The 17,563-nt window shown below is 42.6% G+C and overlaps 1 protein-coding gene across 2 annotated transcripts in view; it reads left to right on the forward strand.

Moving 5' to 3' along the window:
- Window positions 1-17,563, forward strand: part of LOC138304579 (organic cation/carnitine transporter 2-like) — a 405,840-nt gene that overhangs the window by 80,146 nt on the left and 308,131 nt on the right. For both annotated transcript variants that reach the window (XM_069244749.1, XM_069244750.1), the window contains exon 2: window positions 13,240-13,343. In XM_069244749.1, the coding sequence (XP_069100850.1) occupies window positions 13,240-13,343 (104 nt within the window). The remainder of the gene's footprint in view (window positions 1-13,239; window positions 13,344-17,563) is intronic.

Consider the following 17,563-nt stretch of genomic DNA (forward strand, 5'->3'; position numbering starts at 1 on the left):
GCCTTCAGCTTTAACCAGTCCCCAATGGATGTGAATGTTGTTCTTGTGGGAACAGTTTTCGAGATCTTCGGCGTGGGTTTGAAAGGTAATCTGCTGGTCATGCAATTGCAGAATTTCCTGCTGTAACTTCTCATCCTGGCCAGATCCATGATCCTCAAGAGCTGACATTCGGTCACCCACCTCTGTAAGGTCTCGTCAAACCTTCTTAAGGTCCTGTGCTAGGTCTAACTTTATTGCATGGATGTCCTCGTGTAAGGCTGCATAGAGCGCCTCCACGAAAGATCTTGTGACCCAGCTTTCCTTCCCTCCCCTGTCTGCCGCCAAGCCCAGTCTCTGTTTTTGTACACTCTCTTCCATCAGAATTAGTGTGCCCTCAGGGAGAATTACAACTTTGATATGCCAGGCTAGATTTTCCTCTAAAAAGGCCTAGGCGGAACTAAAATCTTTATTTTCCACACATGCTTGGGAAAGAGCTGGAAAGTGCGTCAAAGTTATTTTCTACTTAGTGTTTAAAATCTGACTTAATGGCATCATCAGATTTTTCATAAGTTGAGCAGAAAAGTACCTTTGTAAAAATGTACTTTATGCTTCCTAGGCCAGAACTGGCTTAAAACCAGTTCTGCCTCTCATCACACCTCCAAGCGGGATTACACATCCATAGCTGGGAGAGTTAATGACCCTGGCTCAGAACAATTACCTGCCTCTGTGCCCAGGAAAGGTCAATGAGTGGTAACTTCTAGCCACTTATCATGGAATGGCTACCTGTGAGTGGATAGGAAAAGTTAGCAGAACAATGGGCAGATTAGCAGTTTCTCCTATTCATCTCCAAGACCCTCATAGACTATCATGCTCAAGCCACAGAGGTAGTAGGGTGACCAAGACCCTGAAGACATGCCTGTATGGTGATAGCTGCATCCTGTCACGTTGAAACAGGTGATTCCAGGTAATTTTAAAATACAGCAAAGAAGTGCTGCAAAAAGATGTGGAGAGTTGAGAGAAAATTGTATTGGGTGGTAGATTTTCTCCAGTTTCTGGGTAGTGCATGGGATAAATCTGATATCTCACTGTCACCTCTTCAGAAACCCTGCTTGAGAAAGACTTCTGAATGCTGCTGGAAGTAGAGGGCTGTTGGACCTGGCCCTCTCAACAAGGTCACCCCAAACGTTTTGCCTGCCCCCTTCTATTTTCTGAGCCCGATTTAATTTTCTTTAGTTTTCGGACTCTGTGCACCTTACCACAACTAACCAGTGCAAAAGTGCTTCTGTTGTCTCCTTTAAACATGGTAACATTGGCTTACACCCAAATGGCACATTTAATTTACTTGTAAGTCCCTAGTAAAGTGGTACTGATGTACCCAGGGCCTGTAAATCAAATGTTACTATTCCACCCACTCGAGCAGCTTTTTTAAACCTGTCTCAGGCCTGCCACTGCAGCCTGTGTGCGCAGTTTTAAACCCACATTTCGACCTAGCAAAATAAACCTTTTGCCATGCCTAAACACCCCTTTTTTTATACATATGTCACATTTTAGGGTAAGCTCTAAACATCCTACAGGGCAGAGTGCAATGTTTTTAAATAGTCAGACATGTACTTTTACATTTTAAATGCCTGGTAGTGAAAAACTCACAGATTTGTTTTTCACTGTTGAGGCCTAACTCTCCCACAGGATAGCACCGGGTTACTGTTAGAAATTGGGGTTTCTGGGTGGCAGAGGTATGCACCCTGTCCCAGTAAGAACCAAAATCCTAGTCGGGGTAAGTCAGATACACACCATAAATTAACCTGTGCTCACCCTCTGGTAGCTTGGCACAGAGCAGTCAGGCTTAAATTAAGAGGCAATGTGGAAAGTAATTTTGCAACACTTAAAACAGTTAAACAATAAAAACACCCCCCAAAAATAATTTACACTAAGTTAGAAAAATAGATCTTAATTTAATAAACAAACAAGACACATAGGGAATGCTCAAGAGCCCAGCTGTCACCCACCAAGTCATGCATTGGAAGACAGGCAGAAGCCACTAGATGATTTAGAGTAAGAAAATAACAACTTTCTGAAAGTGGAATTTTCAGAATTTCAATTTAAAATCCGTCTTCACCATAAATTGTGATTTTTAAATTGCGATTCCAGAGACACCAGGCTCGGGGGTCTCATCTCTCCCCAACAAGAAATTACACTTATAAAATGTAATAAGGCAATCCCAATGTTAACCTATGGGAGGGATAGTCTTTGCAGTAGTGAAAAACAAATGGAAGAGTTTTTCACTACTTGGACATTTAAAACTTAAATGTACATGTCCAACCTTTTAAATACACTACACATTGCCCTTGGGGCTGTCCAGGGCCTTCCTTTGGGGTGACTTATAAGTATTAAAAGGAAGGCCTGGGCCTGGCTAGAGGGTTAACTTGCCTGGTCCACATGGGAATTAAACAGTGCACACACATGCTCTGCAATGGCAGGCCTGAGTCATGTCTAAAGGCCTACTGAAGTGGATAGCACAATCAGTGCTGCAAGCCTACTAGTAGCATTTAATTTACATGCCCTGGACACAGGTAGTAAACTTTACTAGGGAGCTGTAGGTAAATTAAATATGCCAATTGTGGATAAGCCAATGGTAATATGTTTTAGGGAAAGAGCACATGCTCTTTATCACTGGTCATCAGTGGTAAAGTGCCCTGAGTTCCAAAGCCAACAAGAATGAATTCACCAAAAAGGGAAGGAGGAAGACAAAAAGTTTGGGGATGACCCCGCAGAACGGTCAGGTCCAACACACAGTTAATGCATTATTACATTTATTAAGTGATAACGTTTGTTTGGAATCAAATAGGAACATCATGTTTGATGTCCAAGAAATTGTAATTTACAACCCTCTTTAATGGTAACATTGGAGTTCAAGTTACAATTCTGAAAATGCCACTTTTAGAAAGTTGGCATTTCCTTGTACTAACCATTTGGCTCCTGAAGCCTGTTTCCTGATTCACATGACTAGATGCAGTTGGCAGTTGGCCTTTGTGCATTCCTCCCAGACAGTTTCACAATACATGGACTGGATGTTGGCAGGATGGGCCATCCTGACTTGATGAGAGGGGCGAAGCTGTCACCTGTCACACTTGCACTTCAAAGACACTGTTTTAGCTCAAACACGATGGACTACACACTAGCCTATTGTGCCTGCAGTCAGACTAGATCCAGGGCACAGAGGCAGGAAAATTCCAGACACTTCTGGAGGAGGAAAACTCCAGAAGTTTCTTCCATTTCACAGTGGGTACCAGGTATAAAAAGAGGACCCTCCGACTCACCCTTCAGTACACTCCTGGACCTGTGGATTCTACAGCATAAGGACTGCCCAGCTGACTGGCTGCACATGGTCTGCCTGCACCTGCAACTGGACCTGTCTGAGGGCTTTCCTGCTGTCTGAATAGGAAGACTGGACGTGCACCTTTCATAGCAGGACGAAGTGACTGCAAGGGTCTGCTGACTGACCTTGTGCTCTGAGCTGCAGTGATGCAACAAGTTCCAGAGGCCCCTCTGCAACTGCCCAGCTGAACCTGCTGCACTCTACCTGCCTGGACCTGCAACTGGACCTGCATGAACCTTGTTGGGCTCCCACTGTAGTCAGTTCCTGACGCCCAAGCGGTACCTCCCAGGTCCTAGACCCTTGATGTGCCATCAGTTGAGCTCCTCTTTGCGAAGAGCCAAAAACAACAGGATTTTACCTTTTCTTCAAATAAGCCCATTCACACCATGATCTTGCCACCCATCCTGATTGCCAATATGAAGTTCTGGTAAACCTGACTCTGTGTTCTTAACTGACTGCCCGAGATGACTGGCAACGTGAAATCTGCTGTTCGTGCTACAGTGACGACCATTCGCAATGCTCTCCTTGCTCCTCCCGGCTTTATCCACCATGAACAGAACTCTTTCTGCTGGACTTTCGAAAGTAACTTTTCAGCTGTAATAGCCTGGTACCTGTATCCGGCATGCGATATATAGCTGCCAGCCTGAACTTGTGACTTCCACCGGGACTCACACAGCCAGATAACTGTGTGGCGCTTGTGCTTTTAGGTGCTATACTTACCATAAATCTTTTAAGATTGCATGTCTCCATTTCTACTGATTGGATGTTTGTTGTTTTCGTGTCAAATAACTCATTAAAATGTACTCATTTACTCTTTGTTTTTTTGTGTGCTGCATAAATACTTTACACATTGGCTCCAAGTTAAGTTTCACTGCTTTGGGGCTAAGCAGCCAGGGAGTTAAGTACAGGTTGATTTAGTGTCTTTTGTGGTTCACCCTAACAAGGATTGTGGCTGTTGCTTCAGTAGGGGTTCACACCCCTCAACTCACAACACAATTTCTTACAAGGGCTCACTCAAGGACTACTGAATCCTGTTGGCACCCACAGACTGGAACTGCACTCCAACGGTCAAGTGGTTGGCTTCTGGACACAAACTGCAGAATGACTCCTGATTCCAAGAGGGTGCAACTGACTAAAGAGGACTAGACCCTGCAGGAGACCTGGCTGAAGGGACACCTGATGTACACAATCCTTCCATGATGAGTGGGTGACTGCAGGAATGACCAGAAGATGCTTTCCCAGCAGTTGGAAACCAAGTGTGAAGGTAAACCCTTTGACCTGGTCAGCCTGCTTGGTGTATCAGACCCCTGTTCTATCGCAGTCAGCCAGTAATTGCACCTGGGTCGTAGTCCACTGGGAAAAATTGTTTATCTTTAGTACTGTTTCTAGGCATGTTTTTTCCTCAAAACTTAAAAAAAAAATCATATCACTAGTTTCTCTTGATCTGTTTTAATGATCTTGGTGTATTTCGCTAATTACATTTTCCTCTAGTTTTCTAAACTAGTTTTGGCTATTTTGGTGCTGTGTTCTTTACTTTAAAATGGCTGAACTGCTTGAACGTAGCACACATTTCTATGGGGATTTACCTGTGCTTGTGCCAAGCTACTGTGGTGGAACAGAGATTCTCCCAGAACAGTGTTTTGATTTAAACAAAGTGGAGGTATTTTGTTGGTAATGGTGCCCTACCCAAATTAATAATCGCATGTCTGACAATAATCATCTGAGTGGTTTAACTTGTCCATATGCAGGTTTTAGTACTTATGAGGGTGCATACATGCAATTGAAGCGGTTCCTTAAATATGATTTCTGCACCTAAGCACATAAAATAACACTTGGATATTTCAAATGTTATGCATGTGAGGATATGATAGGGTATGTTGGTCTGTATCAGAAATGTGGCACTACCTCGGCATATGAGGCCATACGGCGGGCCTATAAAGATTTTCTTAGCAAGGTATGGTAGTTCCTGAACATGTGAGACTGTGCTTAGGAATGTGAAGGTGTGCCTGAGCATTTGAGAGGAGGTAAGCCAGCAAAGCAATCATAGGCATATAATGCTGTTCACACGAAGCTGTGCATGGGCATGTTAGGCTGTGCATTGTCATGTAAGACTGGGCATGGGCATGTGAGGCTGAAGCTGGGCATGTGAGGCTGAAGCTGGGCATATGAGGTAGTATCTGTCCTTGTGGGGCAGTGGATGGGCAGATGATGAAGCCTCCCTATGGTAGGAGTGCACGTCATGGACACACCTCCCACATTAGGCTGTAGTATCAGATAAGAGATAGCTTTGAGTGAAGGAAGTAGGGCATGTTGATGTTTCTCCAGAATATAAGAATAGTGAAGGACAACATGAACTTATTTACCAACAATGAGAATCTGATGTTTTGTGCAAATTTGGTGTTTTCCAAAAAATGATGCTGGTTTGAGGCGAGAGTACAAGTTTGTTTGCAGAAATTAAAAAGATAGCCTTTTGGTACAAATGGGCGAATTTCCAAAGTGGTATTTTTGTAATCATTAATTTGATGTTTCTCTTTTTACTACGGTTAATAATTGCTCTCTTTGCTCTGTCCCTGTAATTACTACTGCTATTAATAAACACACGGGTAAATAGCAGGTTGCAATATCTAATAAATGTTGTTCAGTGCATTATTTTCCGATATCTTACATGAACAGGCATCTAAGACAAACAGATACGAAAGGGTAGATGTTGGAAAGGGATTTTATGTCCTGACTACCATGGGATGATGCACACATTCAAGAATCCACCCTTTATAACTTGCTTCCTTCGTTTGGCTAAAGCTAGAGGGAAAGAAATGACACATATGCAAAGTCAGCGTAGGAATTCTTTAAGATATTTGTATACAGCCCAATAGCAGCATTTACCCTGTTTCTGACCTCCCCAACTTCGCTTCCCCCTCTCCAAAGGTGACAGATATGGAAACTGAGAGGTAGACTAACTTGTCAAGGATTGTTGTTCGTCTTGTATGTGAACTAACTGTGTGCTGGGTAGAAGGTGGACTTGGTTAAGAAAGGAAATACTGGGCTCTAATGCAATGAGTGTTGCTCAGGGCTTGCTCTAGTCAAGGTTGCTTTGTGTTTTTTTTCTGGAGGCCGGGCTCAGATATAACCTTGGATTGGAAAAGTAGCTGTGCTTTGCCTTGCTTTCTGTTGAACTAATTTCTGTACTGAGTTGTAGCTTCACTTGATTAGGCTACATACACATTTTTTGGCTGCTGGTCTAGTAGGTGAGAAGTATTGAACTGGACTCTGGGCAGGGCAAAGCAGTATGATATTTCTGCATCATATGCAAATCATGCTCATTTTGACGGCTGTGTTCTAAAATATAGTTCTTTGGGCTGAATGCCTACCCAGTGAAGTGCGGGTCACAGGTTTTAATTTTGGGGGTGGCACTTATTCTGTAATGTTTCAAAGATTGAAACAATAAGTAAACCACCACTTGTTTTAATACCTCTTATTTCATTGCATAGAGATAATTCAGTTTGTAAGCTGAAAATGAGCTCAATGAGCTATGTCTTTGCTGCTGACCTCTGTGGGTGCTGCTGGTAATGAAACAAATCAATTCATTTTCAGCAACTGGTTTAGCGATATTATTGTTTACAGATGATGAAGAGCTGATTGTGAAATACAGTGAATTCCATCCAAAGATTTAAAGGTGCATGTTGGCAAACCTAAAGTGATAGAAGTAGGTCAGAGACCACGTTCCAGTTAAGTATATGCTCTAAGCAGTGGTAAAAAGACAAAGGCCCTCATTACGACCCTGGCGGTCGGTGGTAAAGCTGCGGTAAGACCGCAAACAGGCTGGCAGAAAACAAATTGAATCTCATCCGCCACTTCACCATTCCGACCGCCATGGCGGTGATGACCGCTGGGCTGGAGTTTTCGGTCTCCAGTCTGGCGGCCGTCACTAGACCACCAACAGTATCAGGACCCTGCATACCGCCATGGATTTCGGGTGATTGTGAACCGCCATGAGATCCATGGCGGTAGGCACTATCAGTGCCAGGGAATTCCTTCCCTGGCACTGATAGGGGTCTCCCCTGTCACCCCCCAAAGGTGGCACAGCCCTCCTCCCACCCTCACCCCAACATGCACACATGCACATATACACACCCCTACACGCACACACCCCAACATGCACATATATGCACACATACATCACGACAACACATACCCACACACATACAGACATGCACACCGACCGACCCGCACACATTTCCCATACACACACACACACACACACAGCACCCCCTGCACGCATACATGCACTCACACACACCCTCTACACACTCACACGCATACCCCCATGCATGCACACAACACACATCACCCCAACCCCTCCCCTAACGGACGATCAAGTTACCTTGTCCGTTGGCCCTCCGGGAGGGGACGGGATCCATGGGGGCAGCTCCGCCACCAGAACACCGCCACACCGAATCATGGGGCGTGATTCTGTGGGCGGTGTTCTGTTGACGTGGCGGTGGAGGTTGAGCAGCCTCCACTTTCCCGCCGACCGCCAGTATGGCTGCTGGGGGCTTTCCGTACGGAAAAGGACAGAGGGCTGCCAGCGGTCATAATACGCGGCGCGGAAGACGGCCACCACTGGCAGTCTTCAGCACGGCGGTACCTTGGCGGTCTTGCGAAAAGACCGCCGAAGTCGTAATGAGGGCCAAAGTGCCTGATTTTATAAAATGCCAGAGAGGGGTACTCCTTAGTGAAGGAGTTCCCTCCTTTCCAACATAGTGATATGCCACCAAATTTAATTGTGGACCTTAAGTTGGGCCACGGTGGAGACTACTCTGCTTCTCCCAACGCCCTGGGCAGTCAGGGCCTTCGTAGAAATGACTGCATGTCCGCCCACCCAGTTTAGATGGGTGGAAAAGTAGTAATTTCTTCCTGTTCCTTATAGCCAGGTAAGACCTGGTGGTAAGGAATAGTAAAATCGTTTTTATGCTCCCCTTGCCATGGGAGAAGACCCCGTGGCGAGAGGAGCATTATAGTTTTTCTTTTAAAAAAGAAAATCCCCTTTTGGGACTTTCTTTTTAAAAGAAAAATTGAATACTCTGTGCTACAGTGCTGCACCCTGCTGATGCAGCCTGGTAGCAGAGAGTAAAATGAATTGACAGGAACCGCTGTCACAGCAGTTCCTGGCAAAACGTTTATAAATGGCCAACTGCCTGTTGGCCAGTTAGAAATCTGGAGGGTGGTCCTTCCACCATGGAAACAAAGTAATTTACTCAGTTGCCCTGGCAGCCCCTCTGGCTGTTTGCCAGGATTTAAATAGGGCCCAAAGTAGTTAGGACTTTAATTTGCAAATAATACATAATTAAGGGCCATGCTTGGAAAGATCACTTTGAGTTTGTCGCCAGCTAATGGGGACAGCCTTAAATTTACTGGTGAAATGGAAGTATGATGTGTGACCTTCATCTTTCCCCATGAGGGTTTACAAGGTAAAATCTGTTGCCAGTGTTATGACTTGGCCTGAAGTATGACAGCAGACAAGTTTCAATCCAATTGTAGTTGCCGATACCAAAATTAATCAAAATAGTGTGGTGAATATGTAGTACAATGGGAAGTGGGTATTGACGTTTGCCCGATTCATTCGAATGTAAATGGAAGGTGTCACCCAGCACTGTTTTATCCACTGAAAGACCCACAATACAAAACCCAGAAATCAGACAGTCTTTTTATTTTTTCCTGTGTAACGTATGTCCCTTATTTTTTTTTTTAAGTTAAACAGCTAATGCTTGTTAGTCGCCCTCTTTGCTATTCCATGACCTATTTCAGGTGGAAGATAGGTATATGTTGCTTTGTTCATTTATATGGAGTATTCAATCCAGTGCATTCATATAAAGAAGCACAGTTGTGGAAAAGTGACAAAAGTTAATTTGACGCTGATAAAGCCACTGGATGAGTCCTATTCACACCTGCCTGTCCCATTGCCTTCTTTGATCTTCAGTGTTTTTTTCTTCCAGTTTTATTAACCCCTTTACTGTTGGGCTATCCCTGACGACCCAATCGTGCAGAGACCTTTTTTGGCTGTTTAGATAGTTTTACACTTAGTCCTCAATAACTTTGTGTTTGCAGAAAGTATCAACACCAAATTTGCTTCCTTTTTTCTAACTTCTTGGGGACTCTAAGGGCACCCAGGGTTTGTAAATTTCCTTGGGGGAAACCCAGACAATAGGCAAAATATAGCTAGGTTTACATTTCACTGGGCAATATAGGAAAGCAGTGCTCTGGATAAAGGTGTCTGGCTTTTGTCTCCAAATGGCATCAACAAATGGTTTGCTGTGCTAAAGTCACTATCTTCCCATCACAGAACCTGTTTTTTTGCCGCAGGTTTATCATTTTTCAAAGAGGTAGCCCCGTTTTTGATCTCTTGTTCTTTAAACCTACTTCTAGTGTGTGATGGAAACCTGTGTGAAACCAATTGGTGATTGAGGAAAGCTATTAATCTCTAAAAGGTAGACAAAATTCTGAATTCAGCAAGGGGCCACATGTGTAGATCCCTCAAGGTTTCCAAAATAAACTGTCGAAACAAAAAAATATTGAAAATGATTAGGAAGAAGACCATTTCCGATGACTTTCATCTGTAAATTTTTGTCATGATGGCCGGTTTATAAAAGCAATATACTATTACGTCAACTCAACCATTCTGATTGCAGGGATATATAGGGTTTAAAGTTTCTCTAAGAACCCGAGATACCCAGAGCAAACAGCTGAGCTGCACTGTCCAATGGTTTTCATTGTGTATCGAGTATAGACCAATTCATATAGTGAAATTTGTAGCGTAAAAAATGGGTATAGATGAAACATATGTATTTCTGATATTGCAATAAAATATGGTGTTTAAGAGAAGTGGTATTTGTAGATTTCTGACATTGTGGGTACACATACTAGCATGTGATTTAGAGGGCATTTTTCAAACTGTCTTTTGTCTTGCACACTGGCTTACATTTGGAAAGCACAAATTCAGCGAAATCCAATCAGTAGTAACAAATGTTATACTATTCCATGTTCCCAAAGTCTTTAAATAAAAATGATACCTCACTTGTTTGGGTAGGCCTAGTGCCTACGACAGGGAAGGGCTCTAAAAGCAACATAGATCCATCACATTTTACCTACGCAAACTGACCATTTTTTTGCAATCTGGATAGCTATGGATTTTGGGTCCTAGTTCAGTCGTTGTCTAGGGAAGATCTAGCAGACCTGCACATAATTGAAAACTAGACACAATTAAGGGTGGAGTGATTAACATAGCTATCCTAGGGTTTATAACCCAGTATCTCTTGCACACCTCAAACTTTGACTAAAAACACACATTTACCTCGCATTTCTGTGATGGAAAGTTCTGGATCCTGCGGGGAGGCACACAATTCCTAGCATACCCTTGAGTCTCACAATAAAAATGTACCTCACATTTTTGCATAGGCCTAGTGCCTGCAACCAGATACAACCCGAAATGGAACATGGACACAGCACATATTGCCACAGGAAATGCACCCGTTTTTTTAAATGTGGGTAGCTATGAATTGTGGGCTTTGGTTCAGATGACAGCTAGGCAAACCTAGCAAACCTGCCCATTTTTGAAAACTAGACAACCAGGGGAATCCAGGGGTGCATGACTTGCATGGCTCTCACCAGATAATTTATCCCAGAAACCTTTGCAGACCTCAAACTTTGACTAAAACACACATTTTCCAAACATTTCTGCAAGGAAAACTCTTGGAATCTGCAGGGAGTCACAAATGTCCTACTACTTAGCATTCATCCATGTCTGCTGATAAAAATGCCACCTCAATTGTGTGGGTATGCCTAAAGCCCACAACAGGAAAGGGCCACAAGCGCACCATAGACATATCACATTTTTGCACTGAAAATGGCCATTTGTTTGCAATGGTAGCTGTGGCTTTTGGCCCCTAGCTCAGCCGGGCCATAGGTAAAGCTAGCAAACTTGCACTTTTTTTAGAACTAGACCATCATAGGAGTCCAGGAATGTGTGACTTGAGTCTCACTAAGCCATTTTATCCAGAAGCCATTGCAAATGTCAAGCTTTGGTTAGGAACACGCCTTTTCCTTACATTTCTTTGATGGAAAGTTCTGGAATCTGTAGAAAACTACACCTTTCTTACTACCCCAGGTTCCCACACATCTCCTGATAGGAATGGTACCCTACTTGTGTGTGACCATGACACAAAAGGCCCTATAGCGCTACACTGAGAGATAAGAAATAGGGGTAGCTGCAGTATTTGGGACCTTACTGTGGCACCATCCATGCACCCTACAAACCACAGACATTTTTGAAAACTAGACAACACAGGGATTCCAGGTTGGTGTGCTTTTCTTGGATCTATCAAACTGCTTGAAATCCTGCATTTACCTTACATTTCTGTGATGGAAAATTCCATAATCCACAAAATTGCTACCACCAAGGTCTACCCCACTTGTGGCAATAAAAACCCTGCCCCAGTTGTGTAGCTGGGCCTTGTGCCTGAATCGGAAACAGATCAATTTGTGGTCAGTGGGATTCCCTTGCGAAGGGATTATGTAGGACATTATGGGAAAGTGAGCAGAATCAATACAAGTTGCACAACACTGGACACCTCTGGGTGTTTAGTTTGCAAATGAAAAGTGTTCTTACTAAGGGCCAGATTTACAGTTTTTCAGACAGAGTAGTCGTTTGTCGACCTGGAGGAGGGCTTAAAGTCTGCCATGCTGAGACTACTCCTCCAACTAAATTTAGAAATGACTGCGAAGCTGACAGTCATTTCAAAAACATTGGCAGGAGCTGCCGTCACATCTGCCAAATATTTTTACAAGTTTGGCTAAACTTGTCCAGTTGTGGGGGGTGTGGTGGGTCCTGTTGACATGCATGGGAATGGAGGATTTGCAGACAGGGCATGCTTCGTCTGGGGTAGCTTTTTAAGTTAAGCATTCGCCAGCAGCGCATGGAAGGCATCTTTCATGGTCATTCTGGATGTGTCCCCCCAGAAAGTTGAAGTTGCCAGTAAACTTTTATAGACGTTTAATGAGATAGAAAGCAATGTTTTAATTGCAATATTTGTTAAAGAAAAAGGGTGCTGGTCCCCAAAACCTTGCAACGGTTCCTGGCCTCCAGATAAAAGGGCTGGTGGTACCAGTGGCAAAAAGGGGCCTATTTAAAAACTGCATTTTGAAAGTAGTTGAAGCAGTACTACAGTAGTTCTACAAACCTACTACAAAATGCTATTCACAAACTAATCTGTAGAGGCTTCCACCTCTCGTATCTTTTCTATGCTGTAATCTCTGCACAAAATATGCAGTGATAATAGTAGTTGACAAATCCAACTGTCCGAAGTTACCGGCCGTTGAAAGCTTTGAACAAATGTTTAACTTGGATAGAGTCAAAGGGCTGTAAGAGGTGCATACGCTGTATAGCCATAAGTATTGTCAAAATGTACTCTGGGGGATGCAGAAGCTTCCTCTACAGCAGTCTACAACCATTATCTGTGTTGGCCTGCTAGGATGTGAGAGACAGAACCACTGATCCTCCCACCCTCAAACCTTAGCGTGACTGGAAAACGATGTGAAATTGGGACACATGAGTGCTCCTTTGCAGAATCACTGCTTTCTCAGGGTCATTATTCCTATGAAAGCTGAAACGTAAAATAGCTTCTGTCCCATCCTAAGGCGTTGAAAGAGTCGGGTAGCACTACTAAAAGCTTAGTTTACAGTACATGGAGAAAAATTCACCACTGATGTATATTAAATCAGGAATTGTACAGCTGCCTTATTTGTCTTACTTTTTGTCATTTGTCTTGAGCCACCTATTTGTATTTAAAACATTAATGGCTAATTTTGTGTATTCTCTTTTTCTTGTGCAGTGGAACCTGGTTTGTGATGATGACTGGAAAGGGCCTTTAACGTCCTCATTATTTTTTGTGGGTGTACTCATTGGGTCTTTCGTCTCAGGACAGATATCTGACAGGTAAACTGCATGTATATTGTTTGCCTTATTAATAACTTAGAGTTTGGTTTTGTGATGTAGATGTTGACTTGATTGTATTATTAGAATAGAAGACCTATATGCTCCATTTAAAAAAGCTAGACCTTGATGTTTTAACATCTCCCTGATGCTGACTTAACCCTTTCTCGCCTTGAAATTGACATATTGGTTCATTGAATGAATAGGTAAGTGACGGACACATATTTACACATCTTTACTGTCTAGCCAAATCCTCCTAATCCCCAAACTCACTGTTCAAACCACTGTTTAGGGAAAGTCTGAAAACAATTTTGAAAAGAGGGAATGTCACTGACTCTCTAAATCTTTATGAGTACTTCACTTAGCACCAAGCTCTCTCTCTTTGCACCGCACCTTTTGCTCCCTCCTCTAAGCACATGCACAAATAAAGAAGGAGCCTGCTTTTAGGGGCCTTAAGATCTAACACCGCATCCTAAGCTTGCCCTAGTTAATAACTGGAAATGAAGCCTGTTTCTTTAATAGTTGATGTTTTGGGATGCACTCAAGTAGATACACAACCTAAAACAGCATGTAAGGTCAGTCACCCCAAGAGCACCTCCGTTTAAGAGCATCTCTTAAAGCTGGCATCATTGTAAGTAATCAATGCATTGAGCAATGACTGTGAAAATAGCAGACCATAACATTTACAAATAACTAAAAGTTGATAAACAACATAACCTAACATGTAAGACCAGTCACCTCAAGAACCCCTAACTTTAACAGCAACACTTAAAAAACTGGCTTCATTGTAGGTAATGAATTAATTGTGTAATAATTCTAAAAACACTAGAGCGGGCGCACTGGACAAAAGTTTTAACCTTTTAACAGAGGAATAATAGTCTTTCCTGGGTTTCGCATAAAGCCTACAGAACATTGAAATGTAGGGTATAACTCAGTTGGATCCTTTTGGAGCTGCTAGGATAAGATGGAACAATTTGAACTTAAATCTGGTACGTAAAAAGTGCTGGTTACTGTTAGTCACAAAAGTACTGTAAGGTTCTGTGATCAGGATTGCCTTCAACAACCGTCCCCCCCCACCCCCCAGACTGAATTTGTTTGCAATTCCTGAGTTTCCCTATTTACTTGCCGCCACATTAAAATAAAATTGATCCAGATCAGGTCAGACTTGACTGCTCTACCCGAGTTGACAAATAAGTAATGCCTTCCTAGGATATTAAAGGATCCTTAATATACTTTAACCATTGGATGCAATTAGCTTTGTCAAGGGAAAGGCAGTTCTACACTATTTAGCTATTACATCTCTGCTCTAGCTCAAACTGTTAACCAAAGCAGGGGTTAACAATGGACCACTATATCAAATATATATATAATAACTTGTGCCTAGCTTCTCATGCACTGTGTATGAAGGGATAATTTGCAGGCACTTAGCAGATAGAAAATATTCTTTTTACTTATCAGTTGTGATGGCTCGACATTGGTATACCCCCAGATGTCACTACCATAAGATAATTTAGGAATACCTTTGGCCTGGTAAATCTTCAATAACACACTCCGTGGTTTTTGTCCTATCCTACAAGCAAAGCCAGATACTGCAGCAGTAGCCCTTGTAAACCCATCTGTTTTAGTTTGGATGAGGGATTTCCTGTTCATTCCAGAATAAAACAGAATTCCCAAATAAGAAATCTCTTGAACCTTAGTGAGAATATGGTCAGCCAGCCGAAAGGTTTCGGATTTAGTGGACCGTGGATCTCCTACATGACAAAGGATTTATTAAAATTTGTAGCAAGGTCCAAGTCCTCCATGAAGGCAACAAATGCATCCAGGGAGGATTTGCAGACAACTCGCAGTTCTGACTAACAAAATGGCACCATCGACATAAAGAAATACTGGTAAATGATGCGTCCCTACTGAGGTGTGATCACCACCTGTCACTACAAACCCCTTCTATAGTCGATAAATGTACAATATGAATAAAAAAGAAGCAAAGGTACAACCTTGTCCAACCCCTTCTCGGTAATACCAGGCCAGGTGCAAGAAATCACTTGAATGACAAATTATGGTGGATGTATTTGTGTGAAGATCCCTCAAGAAAAATGGTGTAAACCCCCCCAGGGCCACACAGATTTGCCTTAATTTTCGAACAAATGACTCAATCGAAGGCCGAGGATAGGTCTGTAAAACCCATGTGAATGGAACCAAAACTGGCTACTGTATATTTATCAAAAATCATGTACAGGTTCAAACATTGGTCATTAGTGGACCTGCCCAGTCTGAATCCATACTGAAGATCGGACAGTATTTTATTTTCATCTGCTCAAATTGTCATTCTGCTTAGGATGACCCGCACCACAACCTTCATGATGGGGTCAATCAGTGAAATCAGCCTCCAACACTGGGGGTTATACCTACTTCTTTTTTTAAAACCCAGATTATGATGGACGAGGTTCATGAATTTTAAGGGTTCCCTCCTTAATGACTGCATTTAAGGTCTGTGTGAGTAAGTGGGCCCGTACCTTAATATCTTTTATGTACAATTCTGTAGGAATCCTGTCTGGGCTGTGGGGGCCTTACTCTTAGAGGGTCCAGAGATACTCACTTTCACTTCCTTCACGGAATATACTTAATTGGAGACCTCATTGCAGAACAAATTAGTTTCATGACCAGTATCAAGAGCCATATAATTGTACATCCGAGCAAAATGTGAACCCCATCTGTCCGGGGATATATGATGACTAAAAGATTTGTTATGAAGGGGGCAAAACAAGGATGATTGGTATTCCAAAACAGATAACTGTTCTTCAGGCAGCTAGATTTAAGTAAATTCTCCTAGGCATTGTTTTTAATAAGATTTGTCTGTCTTTTAATCTGTTTTTTATAACTAATTTGGCAGGCAGTAGAGGAATCTCTAGGATTGGACCTCAAGGCCCTTTTCAATCTTCTGTATGCCAAAGATCAGCCCCTTTCAAACCATTTGCAAACTGGCTTTTGCTGTACTTGAGAGTGGAAGTGAAAGAAAGTCCTAAGCTTTCTGAGAAATCTTTACAAAAGCCCCCATAATCTCACTAAGTGAGGATTCCTAATTCAGACCATCATCTAACTCTAAAAGGGAACTGTTCTCTTGTTGTGCTCTAAAGGCCTCAGGGGCCACTTGTGACTATCTTAATTTTCTACCTTGACTTGCGCCAACCCACCCACTATTATCACCTTGCTTAATCCTCATAACGAGCTGTGTCCATCTGAAAGAAAGACAATTTGGAATGTGATTGCTAAAGTGGTTTGACACAATACAGAAGCACAACCCCACCACGTAAAAATTGATGTCAGTGAAGGACACAAAGAGGATGCAAGTCTCTCAAGGGAATAAACTAATTAAACTCTTATTATGGAATCAAGCAAGTCCCCTTGCCTGGTGTGTGCCATATGATGCCCCACCCAGGTACTGCAGCTCAGTGGATGACTAGAACTTGTTTACAACCCTTGCACAGATGAATATTAAAATCACCTACAGATAACACATTGGCAGGGCACTCATCACCCACACCTCCAGGGATGTTCCAATTCCCTAACTCTAGAGAGATCAGTTGAGTAACTGATTTAGCCATAAGATTTGATGATTTTGCTTATGAAACAGGACCGTCACAAGATTAATTTTGTACTGGTTGTTTTATGATCATTGAAGCTTCATCAATGCACTATTTGCAGTTTTTTTATTTAATTCTAAATTATAAAAATAAGTGTATGTTTAAAGGGCAATATCAGCCACGGTTGCTTGCTAAGACTGTGCTAGCTCCACAGGTCAATCCTGAATCAGTCTTATTTGTCTTGATGTTCATGAAATATTCCTCCATTTAGCAAGACACAGGCTACTTTGGGCCACAGTATAATGATGCCACCCACCCTTCCAAATTAAGATCTTTTGTTGAAGGCCTTAGGGATGCTTACATTTTTGTTCCCCATGCACCAAAACTGAATGACTGTGCAGTACTGATCACTTGTATACCTGTAAAGTCCTCGGCATGGAAAGCAACCTTACTAGTAAATACTTTTTATTTTCCTGAATGAAACCGTACAACAAGCTTGTTACCTCTAGGATGCAGTTATTACTACATGCCAATATATGACTAACTGTCTGGTAAGTGTTGTTTCCGCAACATTAAGTAATCACAGTGAGCCTTCTCTTTGGCTTCTCAACCAAGCGTCAAGGAAGGGAAGACTTCCACCGG

Source organism: Pleurodeles waltl, chromosome 7, assembly GCF_031143425.1.
Source record: "Pleurodeles waltl isolate 20211129_DDA chromosome 7, aPleWal1.hap1.20221129, whole genome shotgun sequence".
In the NCBI taxonomy this organism is placed as follows: Eukaryota; Metazoa; Chordata; class Amphibia; order Caudata; family Salamandridae; genus Pleurodeles; species Pleurodeles waltl.